The sequence below is a fragment of the Bufo bufo genome, chromosome 1, assembly GCF_905171765.1.
Source record: "Bufo bufo chromosome 1, aBufBuf1.1, whole genome shotgun sequence".
NCBI lineage: Eukaryota > Metazoa > Chordata > Amphibia > Anura > Bufonidae > Bufo > Bufo bufo.
In genome coordinates, this window is record NC_053389.1 from 787869817 (window position 1) to 787883247 (window position 13431).

A 13431-nucleotide genomic window follows, 5' to 3' on the forward strand; every position below is an offset into this window, starting at 1 on the left:
GTTCTCTTCCGTTTTGTCCCCAGAGACAATGAATGGGCACAAAACGGAAGCGTTTTTTTGCGGTATTGAGCCGCTATGACGGAATTCAATACCAGAAAACGTAAGCACTAATGTGAAAGTACCCTAACTTTGGATAAGTAATGTATGTACACAGTGACTCCACCAGCAGAATAGTGAGTGCAGCTCTGGAGTATAATGCAGGATGTAACTCAGGATCAGTACAGGATAAGTAATGTATGTACACAGTGACCCCACCAGCAGAATAGTGAGTGCAGCTCTGGAGTATAATACAGGATGTAACTCAGGGTCTGTATAGGATAAGTAATGTATGTACACAGTTACTCCACCAGCAGAATAGTGAGTGCAGCTCTGGAGTATAATACAGGATGTAACTCAGGATCAGTACAGGATAAGTAATGTATGTACACAGTGACTGCACCAGCAGAATAGTGAGTGCAGCTCTGGAGTATAATACAGGATCTAACTCAGGATCAGCACAGGATAAGTAATGTATGTACACAGTGACTCCACCAGCAGAATAGTGAGTGCAGCTCTGGTGTATAATACAGGATATAACTCGGGATCAGTACAGGATAAGTAATGTAATGTATGTACACAGTGACTGCACCAGCAGAATAGTGAGTGCAGCTCTGGAGTATAATACAGGATGTAACTCAGGATCAGTACAGGATAAGTAATGTATGTACACAGTGACTCCACCAGAAGAATAGTGAGTGCAGCTCTGGAGTATAATACAGGATCTAACTCAGGATCAGTACAGGATAAGTAATGTATGTACACAGTGACTCCACCAGCAGAATAGTGAGTGCAGCTCTGGAGTATAATACAGGATCTAACTCGGGATCAGTACAGGATAAGTAATGTATGTGCACAGTGACTCCACCAGAAGAATAGTGAGTGCAGCTCTGGAGTATAATCCAGGATCTAACTCGGGATCAGTACAGGATAAGTAATGTATGTACACGGTGACTCCACCAGCAGAATAGTGAGTGCAGCTCTGGAGTATAATACAGGATCTAACTCAGGATCAGTACAGGATAAGTAATGTATGTACACAGTGACTGCACCAGCAGAATAGTGAGTGCAGCTCTGGTGTATAATACAGGATGTAACTCAGGATCAGTACAGGATAAGTAATGTAATGTATGTACACAGTGACTGCACCAGCAGAATAGTGAGTGCAGCTCTGGAGTATAATACAGGATGTAACTCAGGATCAGTACAGGATAAGTAATGTATGTACACAGTGACTGCACCAGCAGAATAGTGAGTGCAGCTCTGGAGTATAATACAGGATGTAACTCGGGATCAGTACAGGATAAGTAATGTATGTACACAGTGACTGCACCAGCAGAATAGTGAGTGCAGCTCTGGAGTATAATACAGGATCTAACTCGGGATCAGTACATGATAAGTAATGTATGTACACAGTGACTGCACCAGCAGAATAGTGAGTGCAGCTCTGGAGTATAATACAGCATGTAACTCGGGATCAGTACAGGATAAGTAATGTATATACACGGTGAGTCACATTTAGTGTATTGTACATGTAACAATAAAATGGTGCTCAAAAATATAAATACTCTTTACAGGGTGTTGTTCAGGTCTGGAATCCATCTTCCCTACATGAGGACCTGCTGGCAATTAGCGGATAGTCACTGGTTTTGGACGCTGCAGATGGCCTCACATTTTTCCTCCAGCGGCCACTGCAGGAGCATTGTGGTATTACACCCATGAGCTCTTCCTTATCTATGTCCTCTCACAGCATATACTGATTGCCTGTTGTTTTCCATATGTAACTTCAGCGTCCTGATCAGAGGCTTTGGGCATATACGTTTAGGGATATAGTGGGCATTAACCCATTGCAGCCAGGAGCGGGGGGGGGGGGGGGGGCGCATTGCATAAATTACCCCACTGCCCCACGGCTGTCATCATTTGGGGTTCAGATGTGAGGTCTGTATATTTTTGCTAGTCCTTCCAGTAATCCCACTGCCATCGCGGTGCACAGCCGGCGTCTGGGGTGTCTAGCCTCCTAGCAGTCTCCTGTGTCACATGTGATGTCACCACAGCGGCCTGACCCTCCCGCCCGGGTGACGATGATAATCTGTCACTTCTTATCAGCTGGGATCTGGCCCCTGACAGAGCGGAGATTAACGTGGTGCGTAGAGCAAATACTAGAGCAGAGACATGTGCGCCTACTGTGTGACATATGTGCAGGTGTCCCCGCAACCGGAGGGACGCTAACACACAGCAGGGCCGGCTGACGTAATGCTGGGGCTTGTAGTTCCACATCCGCTGTCATAATACTGGGACCGTATGGAATTTGAAAACCGCTGATCGTCAACACGCGGATCCTTTTTGTGTGCATCCCGCGATTTCCGTGAGCCTAAATGCCTATTGACCGCAGAATGGACAAGAATAGGACATGTTCTATTATTTTGCGGGACGGACATACAGACGCAGGATGCACACGGTGTGCCTTCCGTGTTTTTTATGGCTCTGTATGCATGAGAACTTATAGTTTCCAGTAATGGCGGACAGTCCTGGGACTTGTAGTTCCACCTCCTGCCTCCCCTTTCCAGCTCATCAGTCTAATGAATGATCCCCTGTTATTCCTCGACGTTCACTCTCTTAACCTTTGTCCCTTTTTTCTCTTGTCTTAATCCCCCCTCCCGGCACAGCCGCCCCACTGACGTGAGCGCCCGCTCCAGATGTACAGCCTTTAGTAAAGCTCCTGCGCTCCTCCCCACAGAACCGGAGTCAGAGGGCGACTGATCTCATTTCCCAAATGGCTGGAGCGCGGAGACAGTCTGCGTTTATCCCCAGCAATCTGTGGTCGAGATTAGCGTCCGCTTTCAATTAAAGGACTGACGTGGGTCAGCCATAGACAATGGGCAGGAGAAAATCCTCATCATCCATTCAGCATCCTGGAAAAGCTGGGTGACGACCAGAACCTAGCCAGAGATGTAGGTGGCCATAATGGCACAGGACCGCGTGGTGGGCCATATAGAGTGTGTAGGACTTTATTGCGGTATATAGTGCCCTCCGTCTTTTGATCGCATGCAGTAACCCGTATTTCCTTTCTCTTCGCAGCTTCGATGTGGAAAATGGGCCTTCTCCAGGTCGCAGCCCGATTGATTCGCAGGCGAGTCCAGGGCTGGTGCTGCACCCCAGCTTCCCACAAAGCCAGAGGAGGGAGTCGTTCCTGTACCGGTCGGACAGTGACTATGACATGTCCCCCAAAACCATGTCCCGGAACTCCTCTGTCACCAGCGAGGCGTAAGTGGCACTTTCTGGGAATGGTGGCTGCATGCATATCCCCTGCTTGTTTTATGGTGACGATGACTATTATCCAGGGTTCCTCAACCTCCAGCAGTTGTAAAAACTACAACTCCCAGCATGCTCTATTGCTCAAGCCTCCTATAGGAATGGATGGAACATGCTGAGAGTTGCAGTAGGTGAGGACCTTGCCATAATCGGTAGATTCTAGACAGTAAATACTGACCTTCTTTTACCCGGGTCAATCATCAGGAATATTCCTTCGAGAGCAAATTCCCATCATTTGACCCCTGCCCCTCGTTCCCATCATTGACCCCTGCCCCTCGTTCCCATCATTGACCCCTGCCCCTCGTTCCCATCATTGACCCCTGCCCCTCGTTCCCATCATTGACCCCTGCCCCTCGTTCCCATCATTGACCCTGCCCCTCGTTCCCATCATTTGCCCCTGCCCCTCGTTCCCATCAGTTGCCCCTGCCCCTCGTTCCCATCATTTGCCCCTGCCCCTCGTTCCCATCAGTTGCCCCTGCCCCTTGGGCCCATCAGTTGCTGCTTGTTAGGTGATCGTACCTTTCATGCAGCAACTAAAATTCTGCAAAGTGAATAGGGGACGAACGATCGTAATAATGATCATTCGTCCCCCTCTCACATTTGCACTGAGCCAGCTGGAAGGTCCTGTAAATGAGCACTGATCGACTTGTCTATGGCCAGCCATGGACTAGTGCCCAGCATTGGCCCTTGTTAGAGGACCCATAGTCTTGGCTAGAAGATTATCCAATGTCTGTGGCCAGTGTAAGAGTACAACCCCAAATCTCCTGCATTGATGAAATTCTGGCTTCCTGCACTCGCCACTAGGGGGAGCTCACTGCATACAGTTTTATTATTGTGCTTAATGTACGATCTGTATACGGTAGGCTACATGTGGTAATATACACTATCTATAGATCCCCATTTCCCGTTAGTCAGAGAAGAAGACGTTCATGACTTTTCGGCATGCTCTCTGAATCTCCTGCACCAATAATGGTGGAGCTATAGGACGTGACCTTGATGCCTCCTTTGCCGTGCCTGTTCTATAAAAACTCTTTTAGAAGATCATTTGTTCCGGTTTTCCTATGCATGTCCCCTCCGACATGCCCTTTGACCCATGCAGGAAGGCAGAATGGAAAGTTTGTGCCCCAGTTTTATCATGAATGGGATCTTTGATCTAACCAGTCTGGTCCTCTCGTTACAGGCACGCTGAAGACCTCATTGTTACCCCATTTGCTCAGGTAGGTATATGGGAGGAATCTACCTCCTACCACTCTTCAGTGATTATAATGGTGAACCTGCTATGGGGTCCCTGGAGGGAGATGGAGCCATGGTCTACACTACGGACACCCTGAGCTTAGGCACCCATGCTTCTAGGCCCCATAGCATATGTGGACCTTGACAACCCTGTCTCCACAGCCCCCACATCATTGCCCACCTGTCCGGTCCTACGTGTCGGTACTGGGTGCATGTGTTTGTCAGTATTGATTGCAGTCCTTAGGCTTCCCAGTGCACATTCTATGTGTGGACTTGACCCGATTGAGTCCCTGTTGTAATATACATCCGCTCTCCATACATTGACTCCCTGGCCAATAAGAACAAGCAATGCTGCAGTGTAAAGCATGGGGAGGATGGAACAGTAGCTTGAGCCTCTAATGAGTCAGAAAGTGCATTTCAGACCCTGACCCGCGTGGTCTGTCTTGCACTCGCTCACTCTCTCTGTTGAGGCAGGTAGTCTACCGATAATCGCTCTACAGGGACAGAACAAGTGTTGAAATCTGTTCTGTAGGTCAGGTTTATTGGACGCACTAACATTTTATTTTTTCTCACCATTACACAGCAGACATTTGACAAAAAATTCCCCTCACAGCATCATGTTTCCTTAAGCTGTCATACTTCGATATACTTCTATATAGACACTTATACATATATATATGTAAGCCTGATTTTGTAAAAAGATGGAAGGTAATATTACCATAACATTGTCCAAACCGTACCGTAAAGAGCCTAAATAATACCACCATATAGTGCAAATAACAATGCCACATAGAAACCACCTAATAGTACGTTATATAGTACCTAAATAATAGTTCTACACAGTAAATACCACCATATAGTGTAAGTAACAGTACCACATTGAAACCACCTGATAATATGGTGCCTGCATAACAGTTCTACACAAGTAAATAATGCCACCATATAGTGCAGGTATTAGTACCACATAGAAACCACATAATAGTACAATATATAGTACCTACATAATAGTTCTACACAGTAAATAATACTACCATATATTGTGCAAATAACAATACCACAGAGAACACACATAATAGTACAATATTTAATTCCTACACAATAGTTCTACACAGTAAATACCACTATATAATGCAAATAATAGTACCACATTGAACCCACATAATAGTACAATATATAGTACCTAAATACTAGTTCTACACAGTAAATACTACCATATAATGCAAGTAACAGTACCACATGGAAACCACCTGATAATATGGTGCCTGCATAATAGTTCTACTCAAGTAAATAATGCCACCATATAGTGCAGGTATTAGTACCACATGGAAACCACCTAATAGTACGATATATAATGCCAGCATAATCGTTCTATACTGTAAATACCACCATATAGTTCAAATAAAAATACCACAGAGAACACACATAATAGTACAATATATAGGGCCTACATAATAGTTCTGTACAGTAAATAATACCACCATATAGTGCAAATAACAGTACCACATAGGACGCACATAATAATACCATATATAATGCCTACATAATAGTTCTACACAATAAATAATACCGCCATATAGTGCAAGTAGCAATATCACCTAGAAACCACCTAATATGATATATAATACCTACATAATAGTTCTACACAGTATATACCACCATATAGTGTCAATAATTATATAGGGCCTACATAATGGTTATGTACAGTAAATAATACCGCCTCCATACAGTGCCAATAACACTAGCACATAGAGCCCGCCTGCCTAGTAGTGCCGCTCTGCGGTATAATCCGGGATGTGGCTCAGTAGACGATATGGCGGCCATGTTATTTCGCTTCTCCACTGTGTGTAATCTGCTTGTACACCCCTAGGTGCTGGCCAGCCTGCGTAGTGTCCGGAACAATTTCACCATCCTTGCCAATGTTACCACACCTACCAACAAGTGAGTACTCGTCCATCCAGTGAGGTTCTGGTGGTGCTGGCGGACCACCCCTGTGTAGTAGAGGTTCAGTCAGCAATCATTTGGCATGGGGGGGGGGGAGGATCGGGAATGTTGGGTTGGGAGATTGCGGGTCTATGTTATCAATACGTAGGATGGAAAGCCCTTGTAAGGACCCCTTCCCCTTACACCCTTATAAAATATATAGATTTCCTTTAATCAGGCATCCGATAATCCAGCGCAGAGTATACTAACTACACAAGTCTGTGCTGGACTTTCTTGATGAAGGTTCTGTGCCACGTCCAATTGGGTTTTATACTTTTTTATGGCATCATACAGACCATTTGGTAATCCGGCATACAGTATATCCAAGACCTAGTGGGGCCAGATTAAAGGAATTTTACCGTACTGCTATCCACTTGTGTCTCAGTAAGAACAGCCAGTGGTACTGGACTCTCAGATTTTCTGGATTAAAGGAATTTGACAGTCTTTCGAGTCTGATGAATTGGATTCATGACATATTAATGGAAGATGTTCTTGTTCTCTTTGCCAGACGCTCCCCAGTAATGCCTCAGCAAACGGTCTGTAAAGCCACCCTCTCAGGTAAGTGTCAGCCTGACCGTAGACTGGGGGCATAGGAAGAGCAGGTCAGGCCGAGAGGTGGGGTGGGGTTTATATTGTAGAGTGCCCCAGACGCTGCACCTCTGCTTAGTCCTCCATGCACACAGCAACGTATCTTATATGCCACCTAGAATGTGACTTCCAAGAGAAAGAACGCTATGTCTGTAGTGCCACCTAGTGGAGAAACTACCCTTTAGTCAGTGTCTGACCTTTTTAACAGTGGTGAGTGCAGCTCTGGAGTATAATACAGGATATAACTCGGGATCAGTACAGGATAATTAATGTAATATATGTGCAGAGTGACTCCACCAGCAGAATAGTGAGTGCAGCTCTGGAGTATAATACAGGATGTAACTCAGGATCAGTACAGGATAAGTAATGTATGCACACAGTGACTTCACCAGCAGAATAGTGAGTGCAGCTCTGGAGTATAATACAGGATGCTACTCAGGATCAGTACAGGATAAGTAATGTAATGTATGTACACAGTGACTCCACCCTCAGAATAGTGAGTGCAGTTCTGGAGTATAATACAGGATGTAACTGAGGATCAGTACAGGATAAGTAATGTATGTACACAGTGACTCCACCAGCAGAATAGTGAGTGCAGCTCTGGAGGATAAAACAGGATGTAACTCAGGGTCAGTACAGGATAAGTAATGTATGTACACAGTGACTGCACCAGCAGAATAGTGAGTGCAGCTCTGCAGTATAATACAGGATCAGTACACAGTGACTCCACCAGCAGAATAGTGAGTGCAGCTCTGGAGTATAATACAGGATGTAACTCAGGATCAGTACAGGATAAGTAATGTATGTACACAGTGACCCCACCAGCAGAATAGTGAGTGCAGCTCTGGAGTATAATGCAGGATGTAACTCAAGATCAGTACAGGATAAGTAATGTATGTACACAGTGCCTGCACCAGCAGAATAGTGAGTGCAGCTCTGGAGTATAATGCAGGATATAACTCAGGATCAGTACAGGATAAGTAATGTATGTACACAGTGACTCCACCAGCAGAATAGTGAGTGCAGCTCTGGAGTATAATATAGGATGTAACTCGGGATCAGTACAGGATAAGTAATGTTTGTACACAGTGACTCCACCAGCAGAACAGTGAGTGCAGCTCTGGGGTATAATACAGGATGTAACTCGGGATCAGTACAGGATCCTTTCATCCCTGGCTCTTTGTCATTACAGAGGAGACTTATCAGCAGCTAGCCAAAGAGACGTTAGAAGAACTAGATTGGTGTCTAGATCAGCTGGAGACCGTACAGACCTATCGCTCTGTCAGTGAAATGGCTTCCAACAAGGTAAGAGTCTGGTGCACCCACGTGGACTCATCTGCTGTGTCTGGGTCTCGGGCCTGTTAATGGAGATCTCCATATGTATCCCATAATGCCTGTAAATGTGTCACTGATTCGTACGCTCGGTGGTGACATTGATGACATGTATAGAGATTCTCCAGTTTAGAAAACCCGTTTTTAAATGTCCCTTTAGGGACTCTGTAGCCAGTCAGCAGCCTGGCTTATAGGGGACATGAAGAGCGCCCCCAGTGGAGCATGTCTGTGCATTATACAAGCTGTCTATTTACGGCAGTGGAAAATGTGTAATGCTTCATTTCCCCTGTGGTGGCGCTGCAGAGGAATTGAGCACTTGCTTCCAGATAACGTTACAGATTGCCGCTGATCTCTCCGACATATTTGGCCGTTCAGTGTCTCTGTTTTGCAAAAAATGTAGATCGGATGCGGACCAAAAATACTGTTGTGTGCATAGGGCCTTACACAGAGACCTCATTGATTTCAATGGGCACCATGTAATGCTTCATTTCACCTGTGGTGGCGCTACAGGAATATCCAACACTTGCTAGCTGGTTCCTTCACAGATCACAGCTGATATCTGGGACTCCCCTCCGTGGACACTGTGCTATAAGAATTGTGAAATGTGTACTATGGAGGGGTACTGTACGGTAGATAGGTCGTTATCTCGGGGACTCCCGCTCTCTGCGATTGGGAAAACCCGCCTTCTACAGAAAACAGCACCACACCTGTCCCAGGGACCGCGCTGCAGCACCACGCGCATCTCCTGCTCAGGCGTGGCCTTGGGTGTCACAGCAAGACATGTTTTCCTAGTCCTGGACAGCAGTGACACTTCTGCGTGGCGCCCGTGTGTGAACACGCTGCAGAGGTGTTAGCGGTGGCTTTGTGTTGGTGGATGGCTTGTATTACTGTATACGCATTCCTTGTGGGACGTTCTCTACTACAGCCACACCCATGATATTGTGGCGCACCTACCAACGTAATCGGGGCATCCAAAACCCCGCCCATGGGAATGCCCAGACTGTGCCAAGAAATGCCCACTTGACCATTTTTGACCTGGAACAGCCCGAATTTGCTGGGGCTGTCTCTGAAAATGCGGGACAGTTGGCAACTATGTTGTGGCCGTGCAATCACTCTTATTGTAAGATCTGAGAGAGATATTAAATAGACAGGTCCATTTTATATATTAGATAGACAGCTAATAGATAAGTATTAGATAGATATATAGCAAAGCTATCTAATAGAGAGAGAGATATGAGAGAGATATAAGAGAGATATGAGAGAGCTATGAGAGAGATATGAGAGATATATGAGAGAGAGAGAGATAATGCACCATACAGTGCAAATAAAAATAACACCTAGAAACCGCCTAGTAGTATGATTCCTACATAATAGTTCTACACAGTAAATACCACCATATAGTGTAAGTAACAGTACCACATTGAAACCACCTGATAATATGGTGCCTGCATAACAGTTCTACACAAGTAAATAATGCCACCATATAGTGCAGGTATTAGTACCACATAGAAACCACATAATAGTACAATATATAGGGCCTACATAATAGTTCTGTACAGTAAATACCACCATACAGTGCCTATAACAGTACCACCTAGAGCCCACATGGCAGTATTGTGTATAGCTCCTGCCTAGTAGTGCCGCTCTGCGGTATAATCCAGGATGTTATTCAGTAGAAGACATGGCCGTGTTATTTAGCTTCTCCACTGTGTGTAATCTGTAAATGAGGTTCAATTGCTGTTTAGATATTAGATGTCTATTTAATATCTAGAGAGGGATAGATATGAGAGGGATAGATAGATAGATAGATAGATAGATATGAGAGGGATAGATAGTCAGGTCCATAAATATTGGGACATCTACACAATTCTAACATTTTTGGCTCTATACACCACCACAATGGATTTGAAATGAAACGAACAAGATGTGCTGTAACTGCAGACTGTCGGCTTTAATTTGAGGGTATTTACATCCAAATCAGGTGAACGGTGCAGGAATTACAACAGTTTGCATATGTGCCTCCCACTTCTTAAGGGATCAAAAGTAATGGGACAGAATAATAATCATAAATCAAACTTTCACTTTTTAATACTTGGTTGCAAATCCTTTGCAGTCAATTACAGCCTGAAGACTGGATCTCATAGACATCACCAGACGCTGGGTTTCATCCCTGGTGATGCTCTGCCAGGCCTCTACTGCAACTGTCTTCAGTTCCTGCTTGTTCTTGGGGCATTTTCCCTTCAGTTTTGTCTTCAGCAAGTGAAATGCATGCTCAATCGGATTCAGGTCAGGTGATTGACTTGGCCATTGCATAACATTCCACTTCTTTCCCTTAAAAAAACTCTTTGGTTGCTTTTGCAGTATGCTTTGGGTCATTGTCCATCTGCACTGTGAAGCACCGTCCAATGAGTTTTGAAGCATTTGGCTGAATATGAGCAGATAATATTGCCCGAAACACTTCAGAATTCATCCTGCTGCTTTTGTTAGCAGTCACATCATTAATAAATACAAGAGAACCAGTTCCATTGGCAGCCATACATGCCCACGCCATGACACTACCACCACCATGCTTTACTGATGAGGTGGTATGCTTAGGATCATGAGCAGTTCCTTTCCTTCTCCCTACTCTTCTCTTCCCATCACTCTGGTACAAGTTGATCTTGGTCTCATCTGTCCATAGGATGTTGTTCCAGAACTGTGAAGGTTTTTTTAGATGTCGTTTGGCAAACTCTAATCTGGCCTTCCTGTTTTTGAGGCTCACCAATGGTTTACATCTTGTGGTGAACCCTCTGTATTCACTCTGGTGAAGTCTTCTCTTGATTGTTGACTTTGACACACATACACCTACCTCCTGGAGAGTGTTCTTGATCTGGCCAACTGTTGTGAAGGGTGTTTTCTTCACCAGGGAAAGAATTCTTCAGCTATCTCTCTGATGGATTTGTTTTGTTTTTTTAGCCTAATGATGGCTTGCTTCACTGATAATGACAGCTCTTTGGTTCTCATCTTGAGAGTTGACAGCAACAGATTCCAAATGCAAATGGCACATTTGAAATGAACTCTGGACCTTCTATCTGCTCATTGTAATTGGGATAATGAGGGAATAACACACACCTGGCCATGGAACAGCTGAGAATCCAATTGTCCCATTACTTTTAGTCCCTTAACAAGTGGGAGGCACATATGCAAATTGTTGTAATTCCTACACCGTTCACCTGTTTTGGATGTAAATACCCTCAAATTAAAACTGACAGTCAGCAGTTAAAGCACATCTTGTTAGTTTCATTTCAAATCCATTGTGGTGGTGTAAAGAGCCATAAATGTTAGAATTGTGTCTATGTCCCAATATTTATGGACCTAACTGTAGATATGAGAGGGATAGATAGATAGATAGATAGATAGATATGAGATAGATAGATAGATCTTGAAAAATGAGGCAGCATTTCAATGAAGGTAGAAGAGTGATGGACCTATTTTATTACCCCAAAACGGAACATTTCAGCCCACCTCTATGGGACCTTTCTCGAGGCTTGAGCATAGATAGATGGGTAGATAGAATTGTTCTAATAGGTCTGGGGCCCGTTTCTGTGGATTGAAGGCCCCTGTTTCTTTGTTGGTCTTCCAGAGGAGGTGTTGAGGTGGCCAATCATAATGGTAGCTATCTCCATTGTGTGGTGTACAGGAGACACATGCATCCACCTCACTCCTTCCTCTCCGGAGTGCCAAGCAGTCATTAGATAAGTGAGGGCTGGGGGCCACACAGATCGGCACTGCAGGCCCCATGTTGTGCTCCCAGGCTGTAGACCACACATGTGTAGATATTAGCTACTCTAGCTATTTAGTACACATCCCAGTTCTGAAGAGCTTGGGACAGAGACCAGCAGAGCACCGGCTGACTTTCCAAGGTCATGGGTGGCTGACGTTGGATTTACACATCAATCCTCCGTCATAGTCAGAGCCAGCACTCTTAACCACTGAGCCACTTTGGGATTTGTGTATTCTCTTTGTCGATGAGGGAAAACAGGCTTCAAATGATCTTGAGGAGCAACCTGACCAATGTCATGAAGATGAGGAGGAGGAACAATATAAAGTGATCTTCTGAAAGCCTCGATCCCCTGATCTCCATGATGTATGGGGTAGAAGGTGATCTCAGTGATTGTCCCTAGAGGTGACTGTGATAATAAGGAGGGGTGCCAGGTAAATAAACCCATCTGAGCTGGTGATCTGGTCAGTTATGGACCTAGCATACCTTACACCTTTACTGTGGTCAATGGGGGGGGGTTGGGGGTACATAATCCCAAGTCATAATAGCCCTTTTCTTAAAGGAAATGAGATTCCCTGCGCTGTCTGAATGTGAGAATGTCATGCCTAGAAGCACGGCTGCTGCTCTCGCTCCCTCCCCCTTCCCTCTCCTCCCCTCCCTTTGCATTTTACATCACATCCCTGCCTACTGCAGTATGCTACATGTACGAATAACGGGAGATATTGGCAGACAAACGGCCCTACAGGAGGCATCTCCAGCCTAGAAGAGAAGACGGACCACCTTCCTGCTCATCCTCTCTTCCACCGTCCATGTGCTAGTCGCCTCCATCCGCCCAGGCTGCAGCTCGGATCTGGTACCCAGGAAGGATGCTGTGATAATATGCTACCTCCTCTTTTCCCCTTAAGGATGCAGGAAGAGGCCTTATCTTGCAGTTTCTTAGGCCCTCCAAAACAGTGACTTGTTTTCCTTTCCCCCCCCCCCACATCAAGACACGGAGGAAGAAGAAGAGGACGACAAGGGGTGGGGGGTGGGGCGGGAGGGGGTGCAGGGCAATTGCTAAAGGCTTTAAAGATGTAACCCACAAATAAAACAGGAGAAGCTGCTGGATTTTTTTTTCCTCCTCACATCCTGGTAGTGATGGGTTAAAATCACCGGCCTAGCTGCATTTTTGGATGTGGATACTGATTTTT

General features: G+C 45.3%; 1 protein-coding gene across 2 annotated transcripts in view; it reads left to right on the forward strand.

Moving 5' to 3' along the window:
* Nucleotides 1–13431, forward strand: part of PDE4A (phosphodiesterase 4A) — a 272456-nt gene that overhangs the window by 213062 nt on the left and 45963 nt on the right. For both annotated transcript variants that reach the window (XM_040414933.1, XM_040414934.1), the window contains exons 2-6: nt 3115–3300; nt 4529–4565; nt 6449–6519; nt 7070–7119; nt 8342–8454. In XM_040414933.1, the coding sequence (XP_040270867.1) occupies nt 3115–3300; nt 4529–4565; nt 6449–6519; nt 7070–7119; nt 8342–8454 (457 nt within the window). The remainder of the gene's footprint in view (nt 1–3114; nt 3301–4528; nt 4566–6448; nt 6520–7069; nt 7120–8341; nt 8455–13431) is intronic.